At 40.2% G+C, this 18,135-nt stretch overlaps 1 protein-coding gene across 2 annotated transcripts; it reads right to left on the bottom strand.

The window, feature by feature from the left end:
* Positions 1–214: 214 nt before the first annotated feature.
* Positions 215–16,837, bottom strand: LOC145487228 (uncharacterized). Of its 2 annotated transcripts, none has more exons than XM_081465950.1 (9): positions 8,410–16,837; positions 7,758–8,083; positions 6,180–6,464; positions 5,758–5,855; positions 2,605–2,663; positions 1,951–2,098; positions 1,035–1,276; positions 878–950; positions 215–514 (listed from the first exon to the last, which is right to left on the bottom strand). In XM_081465950.1, the coding sequence occupies exons 2-9, from the start codon at positions 7,919–7,921 to the stop codon at positions 396–398; spliced, it is 1,188 nt and encodes a 395-aa protein (XP_081322076.1). In that variant the 5' UTR covers positions 7,922–8,083; positions 8,410–16,837; the 3' UTR covers positions 215–395. The 2 variants fall into 2 exon arrangements, with proteins under 2 accessions (XP_081322076.1, XP_081322077.1); XM_081465951.1 differs by having other exon boundaries at positions 16,507–16,837.
* Positions 16,838–18,135: the final 1,298 nt, after the last annotated feature.

Raw genomic sequence — 18,135 nt, 5'->3', positions numbered from 1 at the left:
TTGTGTCAGTCAATAGACCATTTTACAGTTGTCTGCTCAGTGACCTGGCCTTTGGATGGCAGCGAGGCTGTAGTTGACCTTGTTTTGATACAGACCTCAGTGCTTTTGTTGTGTAAAACAGGTTGTTCTGATGCTAACTAGGTGCATTTACATGACAAAAGCAGAGAGGTCTGTATCAAAACAAGGTCAACTCCAGCCTCGCTGCCATCCAAAGGCCAGGTCACTGAGCAGACAACTGTAAAATGGTCTATTTAATAGCTCTGTGCTAAATGCATTGACGCGTTGATAAAGTTTATTATTAATTATAATAAAGCATCACGTAAGCTGCATGTAACTTCTTGAGATGTGCTCTCAGAACTTTGCATGGTATGGCGTTGAATGTAGCCATGTTAAGATTAACGAGCAGGAGGAGCAAACAGGCCTTCTGTGGTGACTGTTATTGGCGACATAGTAACGTCATCCTTCATGTTCACGGCCAGGCGACCCGTCCCTGCTGTACACTCACATCTCGAAACTGCAAAAAAAAAAAAAAAAAAGAAAAGAAAAAAAGCCATACTAAATGTTTACTTTTGCTTTTTCAATTCTTGTCTGTTAATTTTGAAGATTTTTTTCTTGTGCTTTTAAGCGCCCTCTTCAGAGATAAACAAGAACAAAGGGTTCTCAAGCGAAACGTTGGGCTGTAGATAACAAAATCCCAGACTGGGATCAACTGTAAAGCAAGGTGTGTGTGTGATGATGCAATGAGTAAACCATAATGTTCCTAACAAGAAATGCGCACAAGGGTGTTACACCAGACATGTCTAACTAGCAGACCACTGCCAGTATTTGTAGCACTGCGTAATAACGAAATTTATTTAAAAAACACGGTGTTACTCACTTTTTTCATCCAGTTCAGTGACTATAGCGGATAACTGTTTCACCTGATTCCTTAATCGTTCTAGATCCTCTGGCTGGGAGCAAAACCAAGAGAAGATACTCATTACTGTTGTCTGCATACATTGCGTGCCTATATCATGACGACTATATTTACTTACCGAGGCGCCAATACCTGGGCGTCCAGGTTCACCGGGGGGTCCAGGTGCTCCTTTGGATCCCTGTGGTCCCTGTATTGATCTCCCTGGTTCTCCTTTTTGCCCTGGGGGACCGGAGGGACCGGGGCGTCCCTGGAATCCGGGTGTTCCTGGAAGACCAGGGTCACCCGTCACCACCATCGTTGGGCCGGGAGAGCCTGGATTCCCTTTCTCCCCCTTTGGGCCACGGGGCCCCCGAGATGATCCTATGGAATAAAAAACAAACATTCATTCCATGGGGCCCCAGAGATGATCCTACGGATAAAATGTGGTTATTCCGGATAGTAAAGTGAATTCCCACATTCGCAAAATACTCCATGTAAAACTCCCTCTGCGGCCACCCTTTATAATTATAGGCGTTTTAATGGCCACTTCGATTACAATGCAGCTGAAATCTAAAGCCTTTAGATTTCAGCTGCATTGTAGTCGAAGTGGCCATTAAAACGCCATACAGCCCTGATGTTACGATAGCAGTCGCCGAATTAAGGAGACTTACATTAATAAGAGTACAAACACAAGCAAATATGACACAAACAGCGGTGAAAAACATTGCATTCCATCGCATTTTAAAACTGAACTTGACATTTCGTATACTAGTCAACACACATTTTCAAAAGTGACCGTTACATCTGAAAGCTATTTATATCGGTCGGGAACCGAGGCTGAAAAAACGATCTGCAACAGTAAGTTATCCTGTGTAGACGTCTTGAGAAGTAACAGCTAGTAAAGCAACAGCCTCTCACTATTGACGTTGACATTTAGCTTTAGCTCTCGAATGAACAGCGTCTCCTAAATTCTGCAATGAAAGTCAACGTTATTAGTGAGAAGTGTTGACCAGGTTCAATTGTAAACCAATGTCGTGTGTGCACCCGTAACTCACCTCCTGCTCCCCTCGATCCCACACTACCGGGTTCTCCTCGTTGTCCCGGGCTGCCTGGAGGGCCGGGGAGACCGGGGGGCCCTGGAGGACCCGGTGGTCCGGAGAAACTGTTCTGAGTTATCGTGGATGCAGGTACCTTCTGAACTTTCTTTGAAAAATGGAAAGAAAATTATCAAACTAAAAGTGTCGTGTCCTGCATAAGATAAGTGACTCAGGTTAAAAAAGTAAACGTAATAATTTACGTTAGTACAGGGTAACAACCTAATAATTAATGGGCACGAATATTAGAAAATACAGGACAAAGAACAAAGAAAAGGAGCTAGAAACCTAGTAAAAGATCGTTTAACAATATCTATTCGCGAGTAAGTAAATTAATCGACGAAGAATTGAAAGCAAAAATTCAATTCAGAAAATAGACACGGTTACGGTATGTGACAAGTGATATAAATTACAACAGTTCAACATCTCATTTACATAATTTTGACAACTGCTGCAAAAATTATATAAATTGAATAGCGGTTTTATTCTATAATAGGTCCACATCAGCCGTTTGACAGCTATAATTAAAGCTACCCAAATAAAGTATGAGTAAAGAGGAATTAACATTTAATTAGTAACGATTACTTTAACTCATTCCATGTTAGAAAAAATTACCTTTTCCAAGGCCATCAATCTGCTCTCCCACAAAAGGAACTTCGTACAATTAAAACATGCTGTGGAATCAGACAAAGTCACACCAAGCGCCGTGTGAGAAATAATAAGTTTACTTGACGTTTAGTTTGGAAAACGGGTTCTTTAGTTTATGTAGTAGTCTGTAGTTTTAAACATCCTTAAGCAAAGCAAGGAATTTAAAACCCTGGTCACGAGTGTGGCGGAACAAACTGGAATAACTGATGATCTAAGTGTAGTCTGTTTCTTCAATTAATATTGCGAAAATATGTTACGAAATCATTTTGCTTGGGTTTAGCTCAGTGTGCAAGCTATCAATATGCCAAATTTTTGCTTGCTAAAAATTGTTTTCTGCTTAGTGCTCAGTATGATTTCTGCGAGTAGCTGGCATTTTAATAACTCCATTTCTTTTCTGAAACACCCCGCAATTTAGCTAACCGACAGTTCTTTTGATATTAATTTCTTGTCAAAATCATTCTGTTTAAATAACTACAATAACTATCTTATCATATTTTGAGTCATATTTTGGCGAACAAATTGTTGTTAAGAACTAATTCAGAGATTCATTATCCTTCATATAAACAATATAATTGCAGAGCGAGATAATCAACAATGATTAGACAACCAGTGGTCAGCGAGTACCTTATTGGTAAAGCAACAAACATAACTAGAGTTACTGCTTGACCAGAGAATAACTTATTTCAAACAAAATTTTAATATCCGCACAACTGTTTATTCAAGTTAAAAATTCATTTGTTAAAAAGTCGAATCTCAGGGGTGTTCTAAACAATTAACTCTCCACTGGGGATCGAGCAATATCAATTATCGGTCATGTTTGTTTTCATAAAGACCCCCATCGAGGTCTCTGAAATTGCTTTAAATCAATGCACAGATCAATTTGACACCTAATTCGACATCGGAAAAACGTATTTTACCATTGTAATATTGAGATCATGAGAAGCTTTTCCCGCTGGGAGTTAATGGCCCTACCTCAGGAAAAAAAAAAAAACAGCGATTCGGTCACGTGACTGCAGGGTTTTCAACGGCAATTAAACAAAATACTATCAAGCTGAAAGGTCTGTTATGATGGTTAGCTATGGTTCGATATGGTTTACCAGGAGATATGTGATTCACTGACCAAAAAGTTAATAACTGAAGACGGTCCACTGCCGTTCGTGGTTGCTCTTGCATTTATAAACCTCGCGTTGTCGCTAACAGCATTCGTTGGAAACTTACTTATTGTACTCGTGTTGAAGAAATGTCGCAGCATTCATCCACCGTCGAAAGCACTCCTGTTTAGCCTCGCTCTAACAGATCTTGGTGTCGGCCTATTTTCTCAGCCTCTCTTTGCAGCGTCTAAGATCATTGGCTACCGACAAGACTTTAACAAAGAGATCTGCATAATCGCGGTATTTGATTCTTTGTTCGGAGATGCACTGGCAGCCGTTTCGCTATTAACGGTCACTGTGATTTCGGTAGATAGATACCTGGCGTATCGCCTGCGAGGGAAATACCGCGACATTGTGACTCTGAAAAAGACACTTCTAGCAATTGCATGTTGCTGGATGATCGCCTGTCTGTGGATTGGTTTGCGGCTTGGAAATAAGCACGCAGCTCGGCAGTTACAAACTGTTGTGGTTAGTTTTTGCTTCCTATTAACCTTTGCTTGCTACACAAGGGTTTGCGTGGGTTTACGTTTCTGTAAAACTCATATTCAAGCAAGAAATACCCCCAACGCGGTTACCATGGCCTATTATAAGAAATCTGCTCTTACAATGTCGTGTGTTTGCGGGTTTCTTCTTCTCTGTTATTCACCTCATTTAATTCTGGAAGCAATTTCGAGCGTTTTCGTCGATGAACAAACATATCTCCGCATTAAAACATGCACCAAAACAGTGGCGTATTTCAGCTCGTCAATTAATCCGCTTATTTACTGCTGGAGAATCCAAGAGATATTTGAATTAGTTTCCTCAATGATTTCAAGACTTTGTTTTCTTCGTTCGCGGTAGATTATAAAGGAAGAGGAATAACCACTGTATGTGCCTGGTGGGGAGTAAAAGTTACCACTGCCCAGTTCGAATGTGTAAAAACCGAATTAAAATTAACACTTGGTTATCACACTGCTTAACTTATTTACATGGAGATGATTGAAATTTAACTGAATGCTGCGTTTGTGCTATTAAGCATTTACACTATGAGTGGCATTTGGAAATTCTCTCAAAATTGCACGAGCCTTTAGGCGAGTGCAATTTGAAAGAATTTTCCAATATCACGAGTAGTCTAAATCCTTAATTGCTCGAGCTTTCATACGATTATTCATTTGTTACTCATTTGTTATATGACTGAGAAATTTTTTTGCAAACGAGAGCGCCTTAATTTGCACTAGAGTGCAAATTAAGGCGCGTTCGTTTAGCAATTAGCCAATTAAAATAAACAATTAGCGCTGCTCTCAGCCAATCACAATGGAATAATTTTCTCAAGTTATATAATAAGCATATTTATTATATGGCTAGCTCCGCGAGCGGGCAAGATGAATCAAATCCTGCGCTGTGATTGGCTACCCGAGCGGGCAAGATGGAGCTATCTTGCCCGCTCGGGACTACCCGCCGTGTCCCGCAAGAAAAATTTCCCCGAAAGCCATATAATAAATCCTTTATTGACCAAGCTTGTTCGGTCAAGATGGCTGGATATTGGCCTCGTTCTTTTTTTGCGAGTTTATGGACCTCGACTCCGTCTCGGTCCATAAACTCACAAAAAAAGAACTTGGCCAATATCCAGCCATCTTGACCTCACACTTGGTCAATAACCCATATTTATTGTCCAAAAACCAAAAGCAGTATCTCTGTGCGAAAAATATAATTGATTTGATAATCTTAGCGATTACATGACCTGGAAGCAGCCCCGAAATAGTGATTTAAAACTTAGTTATTCAATTAATTCATAAGATAGTCAAATTATTTAGAACTGGTCACTTCAAGCATCAGTCTCATTATTGGAGCCATTGTCTCTACTGGTCAGCGACAGCTTTATTCATGACGTATCTATCGCTCTCTGCGGCTGAACATTAGGATCGAAGGCTCTAACACCGAGATGTCAGTAATGGTCTCGCGCGCACTATTAACAGCGTGGGCTTCTCACCTTGGCTACAATCTGAACCTGTAAATCCAGGACAGCAGTCTTTAACCGAAGTCATGACTGTTCTCATTTCTATTTTATACTCTGGACGATAAGTTACTCTGGAGACAAACAAAACATTAAAGAAGAAACTGTCAGTGAAAGCCGTAAGCTCGTCAATTGTTAGTCAGGTGTATGTTAGTATTCACGGTATTTTAAAGTTGAGGCCTTATGTGGGCGTGAAAAAAGATGATGCCGGATGATGATGATGAGTTAAATCACTTATTTCCTTAAGGAATGTACAGACAAAAAAACATCTGAGCATCAATAGACTAAGGTATTACGTGACAGTTGATTTTAGATAACTGGCATTAAAATGAGTGAATAAAGAAATTTTCAAAGGACTTCCTTATCTTTGAGGTGGGGAGATACTTAGCTGCGCTCACCTGTAACCCGTACATACTTTGCCTTGAGATCGCGCCCCACAGTAGTATTTGTATTTGTTGGTTACCCGCTTCATGTGCGCTACATTGCAAGTGACTTGTTTAGGTTTCTGGTAAATACAGTATTGGCCACCAGATGCCACCGAACTATCCTGGGATTTAGCCTGGCTTCCAGACCCTTGACTTTGCCTTGCAGGGCTCGGTGCCTTTGCACCTGCAGTATGTTTGTAGAGCGGTAGCTTGCTGGAAGGATCGAGTACTAATCTCTTTGTTTGGCGACCAGATTGACTGCAAAGAGAAAGAAGGAGTGATCAGTCCCCACCCCACCCATCCAATTCATGTGCGCTGATCGGCTTGAACATGGACTGAAGTAGCAGTTAATCGAGTCTTTTCGTCCTCAGTCTTCGCTCCTTTGTCCCTGACCAGCAAAGACTGGAAGAATGTGATAGGGGCCTTTCTCCGTCGCTAAAAATAATCCGTTGGTCGAATGATTTTGTACTTTCTTTACTTATCTTTCACTTTATCTCCGCTCTCTACTTTCAATTCAGGGTGGTCTTAGCAATAACGCTATAAACAATAACAATATTTATCCTTCTTCTAACGAATAACGTAAAAAAAGCCGTGCGATATTTATTTCTTGTGACTGTCTGGAGATAAGTTGAGATCAATTAATTATCACAAGTCATCCCATTCCTCGCGCTATCTCGAAAGTGGGAAGCGAAACGAAACTAGTTAATATAAATCAGGGCTCCTGTATAAATTCAGTTCACTTATTAACCTTGCTGAAGCATTTCCGTGACCTTACTGCTGTATTTTAGTCAAGAAAATTAAAATACATCAGAGGTCAGTAGGAAATATCTGAAGTATGTTTAACGTCTGAGAAATGTATTGGTCTACAGAGCTTAAAACCGCGAAACAGATTGAGGGTGCGCAACTGACTAAACTGATCCTGCACACCTATCGACAGTTTCCATCGGAGAGCAGAAACGTGAAATTTTGTGACATAACAAGGGTCACCAAGTCGATTAACAAAAGACCGTTTATTGTTTTTTAGTTAATGAAGCAAAGTTACGGCTGTGTGTCAGAACCGAGGAACGTGAAAATACGACACAACATGATGCCTGACTGTCTCAATAAACTGATGTTTCCTCTCTGACACAAGGTCATTTATAAAAATTAATTCTTATGTTCTCGTGGCGCGAATTCTCGCACATGAAGAACAATTTTGTAAGTAATTATCTCATTGTACAATAAGTCACTATGAAAATGATAGGTAACTATAAGGTATGTTTGATTTTACAGGTGTACTTGTTAATTTAGGGAAAGGCTGTTTTGCTATTTTAAACAGGATTTCTCGTGTTTCTCACTGAATTTAAGACATAAATACCGAGCAACTTGCTCGTGTGACCTAACGCAATGTGAAATCTATCTACAGCTGTCAGCTTTCTTCAATAATATAGAACTCCCTTGAACTGTTAAAGCACGCACATGGTGTTTTCAAGAAACTAAAAGCCATAAGGTTGTTACGCGTGCATGCTTTATTAAAAACTATTTAAAATAATAGGTGAATCTACAACTAACCTTTGTACATTTCGGTGATTGTAACTGTAGAGGGAGATAGGGCTTCTTGAATAGGATCTTGAACCGCCTCGAAAACCATCCACAGAACAGAGTAATGCCGGGATAAAAAGAAGACAAGTTTTTGAGATGTGCATTCTAGTATATGAGGTGAATGGTGTACTCATTTCCTCTTGCACGAATAGCAAAAAATTGCTTTGAATTTCGGAGCGCGTCAGTCCAGAAAGCGTGAGCTCAAGCTGATTTAATCTTGTTTATCTGATGGCCAGTTGCTGATCAGTTCCTTCTTGAAAGTGCCGCTGCGATCTGTGGTTTCGAGCTCCTGAGGCCTGTAAATTTGAGATGAGATCAGTAACAACTCCCAGTGATGACAAAATGATTAGAGCACAAGTTTTTGATTAATGTCGATGGCCCGATATCTGTTGTAATGAACTGGGGATTTCCGGTCGCATTGAGAGTGAAAACGGCTTGGAAGATATCCAGAAGAACGAGCACGAAAAGAAACCAAACGTTAATCACCAATCTGAAGACAAAACCACACAATCTACACTTTCAAAGTGTATTTATTTTCCCCAATTATGAAAACATTTGTAAGTCAACAAACTTTCAGCCTTAAAAAATCAAAGGTTTCAGAGCAGTTTCCGCTGGTTTGTACCTTTCTCATTGACCTCTACCGGAACGGCTGACTCTTGATAACAGTAACCTGATACAATCACATGATGGATGACTGTAGTATTGAGCTCGTGTTGAAAATCACATCACTTTTTTCCGTTCGTTTATCAAGCAGCTGTCAAGCAGATAACAGAAGAAGTCTTCTTTTCTGCTTTTTTGTGGACATCCGTTATGCTTGTCTGAAAGAATAAAACAATGTTCCTGGCCCATTCAACCCCATCAAGAACTGAGGAAAACGAAATCTAGCAAAAATTCCGACTGTTGACTGATCTGACAAGAGGTTATTATGCTTAAGAGCTAAGGCTTTCAGGTTCTTGTGAGCCAAAAAAAAAAATTCCTCGTTAAAATTGTATGCTCTGCTGCATTCTGTCAAACATTCGGTAATCGAACTTCAATCGGGTTCGGCCAATCGAACGTTCGATATGCTGTACACCGAGTGTGCACGATTAGCTGCGATTTCCTCGGTCAGTGTGCGATCACACCGATCGAGTTCCAACTAGCCTAAAAAGTTCAACTTGGCAATGATTGTGTTTAATTGCCGAACCAATCGCACACTGATGGAGCAGTTGGGATTCGATTAAGTGCAACTGATTTTTCGTTCGGTTTGGTTGGATTAACAGGGATGCTCTTAATGACTTTCCCTGATTTTTTTACCAGTTGAATTAACCATTTAATCTTGTTTTTGTAGTTGTTGCTTTCATTCTCGTCTTAGTCAAAATCTAGCGAATAGCCGAGCATAAATTAGTTTTCCCTTTCACAGACTGTTCATATGTCAAGGGATGTTAACCTTGTTAGGACTTTTTAAGGTAGCGCTGTTGAAATTGGTCTGTCTGCAATGTGCGTGAAGACATGGTCTATTTTACAAGTTTATAATCAAATTTACTCGATTTCAAAATTGGTATTCAAAGCAGATTTTTATCTTTTAATCTTATCTCTCCAATACAAAAGCAGGGCGTGTTCAAGTTATTTAGCAAAAGAGATAAAACCTCGGAAGCACTAAATTCGATAGCGAATGATGATAATGATCTATTATTTCTTCACAAAATAAACTAAGGAAAAATAATAAAAAGCACGATAACGTTTTTACTCTAGACGAACAGTTAATTCATCCTCCTCGTGGCGCCTATAATCGAGTTTGTTCCTACCAAATATCAAAGCAGTCAACGTACATGTAGGAGCGCACATTACGTAGCCACAAATGACAAAGAATGTGGAATGAATATTTCTACAAATAAAAAGGTTATCTCTAACCTAAGGACGGCATACAACGGTCGTGAATAACGTGTAATCGATTAGACGCGTGCGGTTATTGCTGTTTCGGTAATTACCTCGGCCAATTGGACCGACCGAGCGGGAACAATTCATATGTTAGTCCTGAACGTGATATCTGCCATGTTGTTATCAGTGCAGGCGTGTTTCTGTACCGCTGCCGCCTACTAAGTTTCCTTCAACGTCGAAACCATTTCAAATGATTCGTTGCTCGTTCTTAGGGGTGTGGCCAGACTGAGGTCAGAGTTTCTCTCAATTTATCATGAACTTAAAATCCAATCAGGCGGGGGTTTTATCTGAAGAGTGTTTCCAGGAGACATTTTCCACTATTAGCTGTTCAGTTAGCCAGTTCTAGCCATTAGATTACTGGGGAACACAGCGAAAAAAGGGGCATGATCTGTCCGACCTTGACACCGTAAACATTCCATATTACATTCACATCACACAGGAAAATATAGGAAACTTTTCTGGCTGACCCGCAAGTAATGAGAACTGTTGATTTCATGTCAAGCTTAGAATGTACATCAAAGGAGCGGTATATGAACAGCTCTCGTAGTCAACAAGAGGAACTGCTGTAAAATTATAAAAAGGGCCATTTGTTTTTGAAGTTAAGTAACATGAGTGAAAAATCAACATTGGAACAGTCCGTGGTAGGGTAATTATCCTGTCGGAAATTTTTCACTGATAATAGTTTCTGTTGTTGCGCCTGATTTTTCTGATAACGCTAACGAGATAGATGGCTCAATTCAAGCCATACTGAGCGGGACATTGCCGTCTCAGAGAATATCAACACCGAACGATTCAATTAAACAATTAAAACTTACAAATAACTTCCCAGGCCAGAATAGCCTCAATGAAGGGCTTCAAGCTACTTATCTTAAGACACCTGTTTTAACAATTTTGTTTTCTTCGAGAACCCCTCTTCAAAAACTTGATTTTCCAATCAAAACGAGATTAATATTTCCGGTAACTTTTAGGTTTGCTAATTACGGTTGTCGGTTATGGGCTTGATATAAAACTTATCTACCGCACAGTCTTTATTTACAATATCTTGACTGGAAAAACAAATAGTTACAATTATTCGTTACCGCTGCCTTTAATTATCTCTCAGCAGATGAAGTTTACTGATAATCTTACCACAAAAGAGCTGCAATCAAGGTATCATCAGGAGGGGGGAGTCTCGAATTCCTTACTGCGTGTCAGAGTTCCAGTCCTTGCTCTTAGCATCCTATGGAATGGTACATTTGTACAGGGGTTTCTGTTCTTTTAGTTTAATTTGACTTTGCGCCTTTATGGCCTCATGGGGCATGATGAGAAAATATGCTGTGAAACCACATAAATTAAGATCGATTTTTTTTCTCTGTACTTACCCAAACTAAAATCGTCTTCTCTTGTTAAGTAACTATTGGAATTATATCGTCCTAAATTCAGTAACTTTGGTCCGTAGTTTGACCGTGATTTGGAAGCGTCTGTCTCTGCTGATATTTATTCCATCAATGAGTTAGTCAGACAGTCACTCAGCTGACGGCAAAACGCTTTTTGATACACAGGCTCGAAGTAGGCTGATGCAAACCATTCACTCATTCTTTTGCTTTTTGCTTTTGATACAAAGTATGCCTTACGTCGCTCAACAGCTAAACGAAGTGAATGCCTTATTGCATTACAGCTTGTAACACCCTTGTAAGGGATCTTGTAAAGGATACATACAGAAAAAAAAATCAAATACGCGTTTAGCTTAGTATTTTTCAGAGTACGAGCCCGGGAGTACGAGGTTCGCTCCTGCTAAAATTATTAATAAGCTTTGGTTGATATTTATATCTAATCGTACCTTTTTGGATCGCTTTAATGGCATGTCAGGCGAGTTTAAAAAGTCGAGTCATGGTTGGTATTTTGGCGAGGCGAGACGTATTCTATACAAAACCCATGGCGAGACCAAACGAGCCTAATATACCGGTGAAACGCACCAAAGAAAGGTAGCTTAGGTATTTACCGTAAATAAACTCGGTCTAAGCGATTGATAACAATAGCCATATGAGGTTAGTGACTTGATATCCCATGATACCAGGGTGGTAAACACGGCTTCTGATTGGCTAATTTGGGTAGGGCAAAAGGAACTACTCCGTCATTGGGGGATACTGAGATAGCGTAGATAACATTCTTTTCCTTCTTGTCCGAGGGTATTCCTTATGCATGGATAAAGTACAAATAAATTTCTTATTCATGTGAAGATTAAAGATCCCGAGAGTATTTCCGGTCGTACAACACATTTTTGTCAATGCAGTCCCCTCCACATAGACGTTAATTGGTGCAAAGATATCCCTTGATGCCCATTGCATGTTCATTTAAGGTTTCCGCCAAGCAAAACGAAGACAGGATAGGACCTGCCGCCTTGAAGGTGATGAGATCGCTCGCACTCAAAATTTTAATTATTAACCAGTTATTCTTGAATTTGAATTTAATTCTTTCACTGTTTTGCGCGAAATGCAATTTAATTTGACGTTCTAAATGCATGCGCGCCGGACCATGCCGGGTGGAGGCAAGTGCATGGTGACCCAAGGATAGCAGATGGCTCTATCCAAAGGACGTCACGTGATGCGACCGATCCGGTGCCACATTCTTTTCTTCACGTGGTTGAGGTTGCTCAGTGTAGCTCGGCGTACGAAATGGAGTTGAGCCACTGAAGATGTTCAGGATTCGGCGTCGCTGAGCAGCGATTCTGGAATGTGTCGAGCTTTTAGTAGCTGGCTGTAGTGATCTTTATGGCTCGCAGCCATACAGCAGTGTGCCAGTCAATATGTTAGTCTTGAAGAAGCGCAGTTTGTCTCTTTTGGTTTTTATGCAGGACCGTTTAGGACCCAATTTACTCAAATTCCTAAGCAGCAAGATTAAAATGTCTCCAGTACAAAGACAGCTTAATCCGCTTAGAAATTATTAGAAAACTGATAGAATCTGCTAGGAATTTCAACGCCATCGTAGAAGAAATTTCCTCCGAGTGGCCGAGAGAGGAACGAATCGTATGTACAGAGCTGTATGGCTTATTAGAATCACTGAAAGTCTTAAGAAGAAATACTCTGTTTCACTGTCATTTCTAAACGGTGCAAGTGTTTCCAGGAACCCTGATACTTGCCTAAATTATAGAGTTAACAGGAAGCAAGGAAGTTCTAACATTTAGTTCATGGGCTCCTGGTGTTACATAGTCCAACTAATGACTACATTAACTTCTCCCTTCAGTTATTTGGGTAGCAAGTGAGAACTTTATTTAAGTGTCAATGTATTTAGCCCATGTGGGCTAATTGGGGACACCGTATTAACTCTACCTAAAAATTTTCATTAATAGTATTATAAAATTCTCTTAGGTGTCTCATTACCTTGCTTGTGGTCGCTGGAACTGATGTTTGTGTTGTCATATTTTAAAACCGGATTACAAGGGTGTGCTTCTTATCTTAAAATATACAAATGAACAGCTTTGTCAGAGTGTAAAGGACGGTCTTTAAATGTCTAGCCCATACCATGCACTCCACCCAAGCCTTACGTTAGTTTCTAAAGAAATTGTTTTTCTTCGTCGGAGTGTAACACTTATCGATATTTGAACATTAGCTTGAAGTTTGTTATGAAGCTCGATAATTTTTATAGAATTGAGTTCTTTTTAGTTCGTTATCACCGTTTATTTATTATTTTGTAGTTACCACGTTGGTCTTGTGATTTTATGGCCTGCCTGCCCACACAGTGAGTCCTCTGACGTCAAGTTGTTTATCTTAGTTTATCAAGAACACTTAAGCTCCGAGCAATACACCAAAGATGGTCATGTTTGGGTTTGACTACTGGCCTTGGTCTGAGTCTCCCACAAAGATCCTGTTTAGGTTTCTTGTTCTCTAAACTTTAGTTTCTATTGGTTGTTTCAAGATCTGTGTAGTTCGCTTCTGAGTCGCGTGATAGTTTTAGGGTTAGTATTCCAAAGGAGTGTTCAATCCTCCAATCGATCCTCCAAGGTCAGTTCGTCCCGTGTGGCCCACACATAGCTACTGATAGGCTGTTAAGGTATCAGTAAGGGGAAAATTTGCCATTTTGCACAATTTTACTTTTTTAAGCGGTTGGATAAATCTTAAGGTAATCTTTAAGATAAAAAAACTCAACAAAAAAATATTATATCTGCCGCTAGTTATTGCGCGAGAAAATTTTTTGCATATTAATTACTTAATTGAGAGTTGACAAGTTCTGTCAAATGAACTAATTATCGAGGTAAGAAGTCACATGACATCAAGATCATGCTGAGTGGACACGCGATTCGCGCGCCATAATCAGTGCCGGATGTCTTCGAAGAAGAAACAGCGATCTTGCCCGTTTTCATCGGCTAAAGGAAGGCCAAAGAAGGCGAAAAACACTTTCGGGAAAGAGTGGACCGCTAAATTAACGGACAGCGACAAAGGGTCGTTTTACAATCAAGAAAAACTGCTGGATGAACTCGACAACGATCGCGATCACGAAGCCAGCGAGCAAGCCGAAATGAGCGCAAGCCGCGCTAAAATACTGTTGCAAGAAACTGTCGAAGCAGAGGAGATTGACGAAGAGAAGTGTATGAAGTTGAAAGGCAGATCGATTGTACAAAATTAGAATCAGCAGTGCAACATTTTTTTTCTTACCCAGCTATTGTCAGTTCTTCCAGCATCTTTGCCTTTGCATCAACATCAGTCGATGAAGTCCCGTTTACGACGTCCGCTCCAGCGTTTCCCTTTGTGCGCTTACATTTTCTCGGGGACCTTCTACGGGCCTTCGGCATGTTAACTGACATGGTCATAATTTTGAAGATTAGTTAACCGATACGTAAAATTTCGAACGCTAATGTAGTAAATCAAAAGATAATTTCACGTTTACTAACTTTGGAATTCTGACTTCACACATGAAAAAGCGGTTTATTAACTTGTGAATAATTTACCGCGCGCCGTCGCGGAAATTTGTACCTTTTCCATGTTAACTGTCACAGTCCTATTGTTATACAGAAAGTTGATTCCTCTGCGGTGTCTCCCTTGGTGTGATACATAACACTTAGATGCCGCCGAATTTTTTACTTTTTCCCTGTTTCTCGAAAGTAAAAAAATAGGCGAGTTGTACGTGTACTTCGGGTTCCAGGTCGGCAGCTCCTGGACCAAATAAGCTGAAATTCGGAGAGAATGTTGTCAGAACGATCGTCGACAAAACCGTGTCTGCGAATTCTGATTATTCTTTTCATTAAAACGTTATGCCTGCCTTTTTTTCGCGGGCAGTCCTATTTTTTTTCCCTTTTCTAGCTTTATCCTCTTGTAAAATAATAACAAACGCATGTGCCAAAATCTGAGACACGGCTTTTTAAGGTCAATGTGTGAAGAAACGGACGCCATGTTAACCGTTTTCTCCGCGGGCGTATACCTTGATTTATGGGTTCGTGAAGCTTTGCAAACATATTCACATTTTCGACACACGGTAATTTTTGCCGTTTTAAACAGGTCGGGTCATAATCTGTAGTTATTAAGCTTCCAATAGATATACGGTTTACATGGGTTTCTGTAGTAAAACCACGAACGCTACAGCGGACCGTGCGAGGATGGTCAAATGGATTATACTGATACCTTAAGTACGTGTGCATTTGTTGGTCAAGTAGTAGCACTTTAAGTAGTATTCTTGTAGCAGAAGTAGATGCGGAAGCAGCTGTACAAGGAAGATGGAGAAGTCCAAGGAATTAATAAACTGAGCCCCAGAGACCAGAGTATCGGTACCTCCTCGCTTAGAGGACTGAGAGATACCCAATAAGTTGATAAAAGCGGAAAATCAACCAGCTTAGCTAGTATGCGAAGTTGAGGTTTTGAAAGTTAGTCTTTCATCAGAGCACTTAGCACTGACGAAGGGCTAACTGTCGAAAAGAAATAGCTGTTGTTTACTGCTGCCCTCGGGGGGGGGGGGTACTTTGGGAATTTCTGGGTGGGGATGTGCCGCTGAGACCCTGGAGCCCCTAGCCTATACCAGAGCTAGTTCAGCTGAATTTTGCTACCCTATACTTGAGTAAACTCTCCAAATCCCCCCATCTATCGACACTGTTGAGGCTGATTTGCGTAAATTTAAGCTTGCCGGTTTGATTTTTTAAATATATTTTTGAGTGGCAATTCCTGGTTTCCTTGGTCTAGATAAAATCTTCAACCAACTGGTCAGTTTTGTGAAAAATGATACCCTATTCTAGACCCAAACGCTCTGATTTATATACCCTATCCTAGAGTAAACTGCTTGAAAAACATACCCTTCACAGCGGCACATACCTATATAACCCATATATGGCAATGCCCCCCCCCCTCCCTCCGGGCTAGTGCCACCCGACTAAGATATGATTTAAAGAAACAAAATCCAGTTGTGGATCTTACATTGGCTATAAATAAACTGGTTGACTAGCAATTTCCATATCGGCATAACATGATTCTATTCTTTCTGCGTGATGAAGCCAGGAGATAATGATAAAGTGAGAGATCACCACGGTACGAGTTAAAGCACTGAATGAGCAACATGTGGCCAGCAAAGAAAACAGCAACATCTATTTTGTTTTCACACTATACCTAACATATTTTATTAATGCTCGATGAAGAGTCCTAATACAGATTACCGGGGGGTCTAAAGGGTGAATATAACGATGACTAGAACTGAGCAGCACTGAATTTAAAAGAAGAGGTAAACGTGCGGTGAAACCACAGCTTTAGCTGGTAAGGACTGACCCCCTGGTGGCAAATTAATGATTTTGTTTTCGTACGTACTTCCAGCATTTAGTATTTCTTGCCGTGAACCTATAACTTACCTTTTGGATGGATGAACTGCCTTTTTGCTGTCACGTCTTTCGCTGCTGTCCGACAATTCAACGACTGGCGACTGCTTATATCTCACGGTTGTGTGGGTTAGAAGCAAGTTTCCTTTCAGATCGCCTAAGTTTAGTTTATAAGTAGAACTCAGATCAGAACGGACAACTAAGAACATCCAGATGCATTAATAATGAAAATTAAAACGACTGAATAAATATTTACGCAAGTATTTTGAAGAGATATGTAAACAGTCTTATGTATGGATAAACTTCGCGATTAATTTGGCACACACGCATTAATAATTAGCTTTTTTTCTACAGGTACTGGTCCCATGCATTTGATGAGCCTCCAGTGCTAATGCCGTAATCTGAAGTAAATCTCTCCTATGTATGGCTAAAATAATTATAACGAATGCAATTTTAACTTCTCTGTAGCCTTACCTTGTAGAATCGTGTAGATTTTCTACCAAGATGTATGCCGGGTATTTATCTACGCATCTACAAATTCCAAACGGATCACGACGAAGCGTTTATGGTTGATTTTTGTTTATCCAGTAAATAGTTAACAGTGTCGCCATGTTCAAAAACTACACGTCTAGTTTTGATTTCATTTTGATACATACTTCCCAGCACAAGTTAGCCCTGTTTCAAATGAAAGATTACAGAATTAAATTACTCTGGTACCCATATGTCTGTGCATATTAGGCATATTCTATTTCCATAGCCCTACCCAAACATTTTACTTTCCCTGGAGCCAAGTTTAGCCATATCCGGGGGAAGCTCTTCGTAATGTTACGAGGGGAATCCAGTTCGTGCATACTCTCTCAAAAATGTTTTTATTACATGGCTAGCTTTGCACTGAGCGGGAGAGGCAAGATGAACTAAATCCTGTGTTTTAATTGGCAACCTGACCGATTGCGCTTTCTTTAGCCGCTGCTTAACCAGCCTTGTTCGGTCAAGATAGCTGGTTGCTGACCTAATTCTGTTTTTGGCGTGTTTATGGAACTCGACTGCGTCTAGTCTCGATCCATAAACTGAACAGCGTAAAGTAAAACTTGGCCAATATCCAGCCATCCTGACCTCTTGCACGTTACTCAGTATAAAGCCATCTGTAATAGACGGGAGGGAGTGATGGAAGAATCTACTCTCACGACCTATTTAAAATGTTACAATGATACACTAAATAATCAAGGTTTTGAAAACTCTTGCAAATTTCCGGAAAATTCGAAACCTCTACGGTTGCATAAGAGCTCATATTAAAGGTTAAGTGATGAAGTGTCTGTACAACCAGCTGATTCCCACATTGTATTAACAAATGTTATCTAATAAAAATATATTCCATAAAGGAAAATGGACAGAATCAGGAACAAGTCTTTACAGACAGAAGTGCAAGATCACGAGGATGAAAGTGGATTTGATTTTTTGACAGGATTCAAGAAATCAAAATCGCCATTTTAGTGAGGTTTGCTTTTTAGTAGATAGTTTTCTGTTCTCACCTCTTTGGCGTTTTTTCTTTCTACTGCAAGATAATAAAGTAAGTTTAAAGCAAGCACACGATACTTCAGCCGCCGGGTCGGGACACCGTCATTTTTGTTTTCTCCTGTGGCGCGATCTTGTTCTCCCAGCTAG

Source organism: Orbicella franksi, chromosome 5 (genome assembly GCF_964199315.1).
Source record: "Orbicella franksi chromosome 5, jaOrbFran1.1, whole genome shotgun sequence".
In the NCBI taxonomy this organism is placed as follows: domain Eukaryota; kingdom Metazoa; phylum Cnidaria; class Anthozoa; order Scleractinia; family Merulinidae; genus Orbicella; species Orbicella franksi.
Note: the sequence above shows the minus strand (reverse complement) of the source record. Positions and strands in the feature narration are given on the sequence as shown.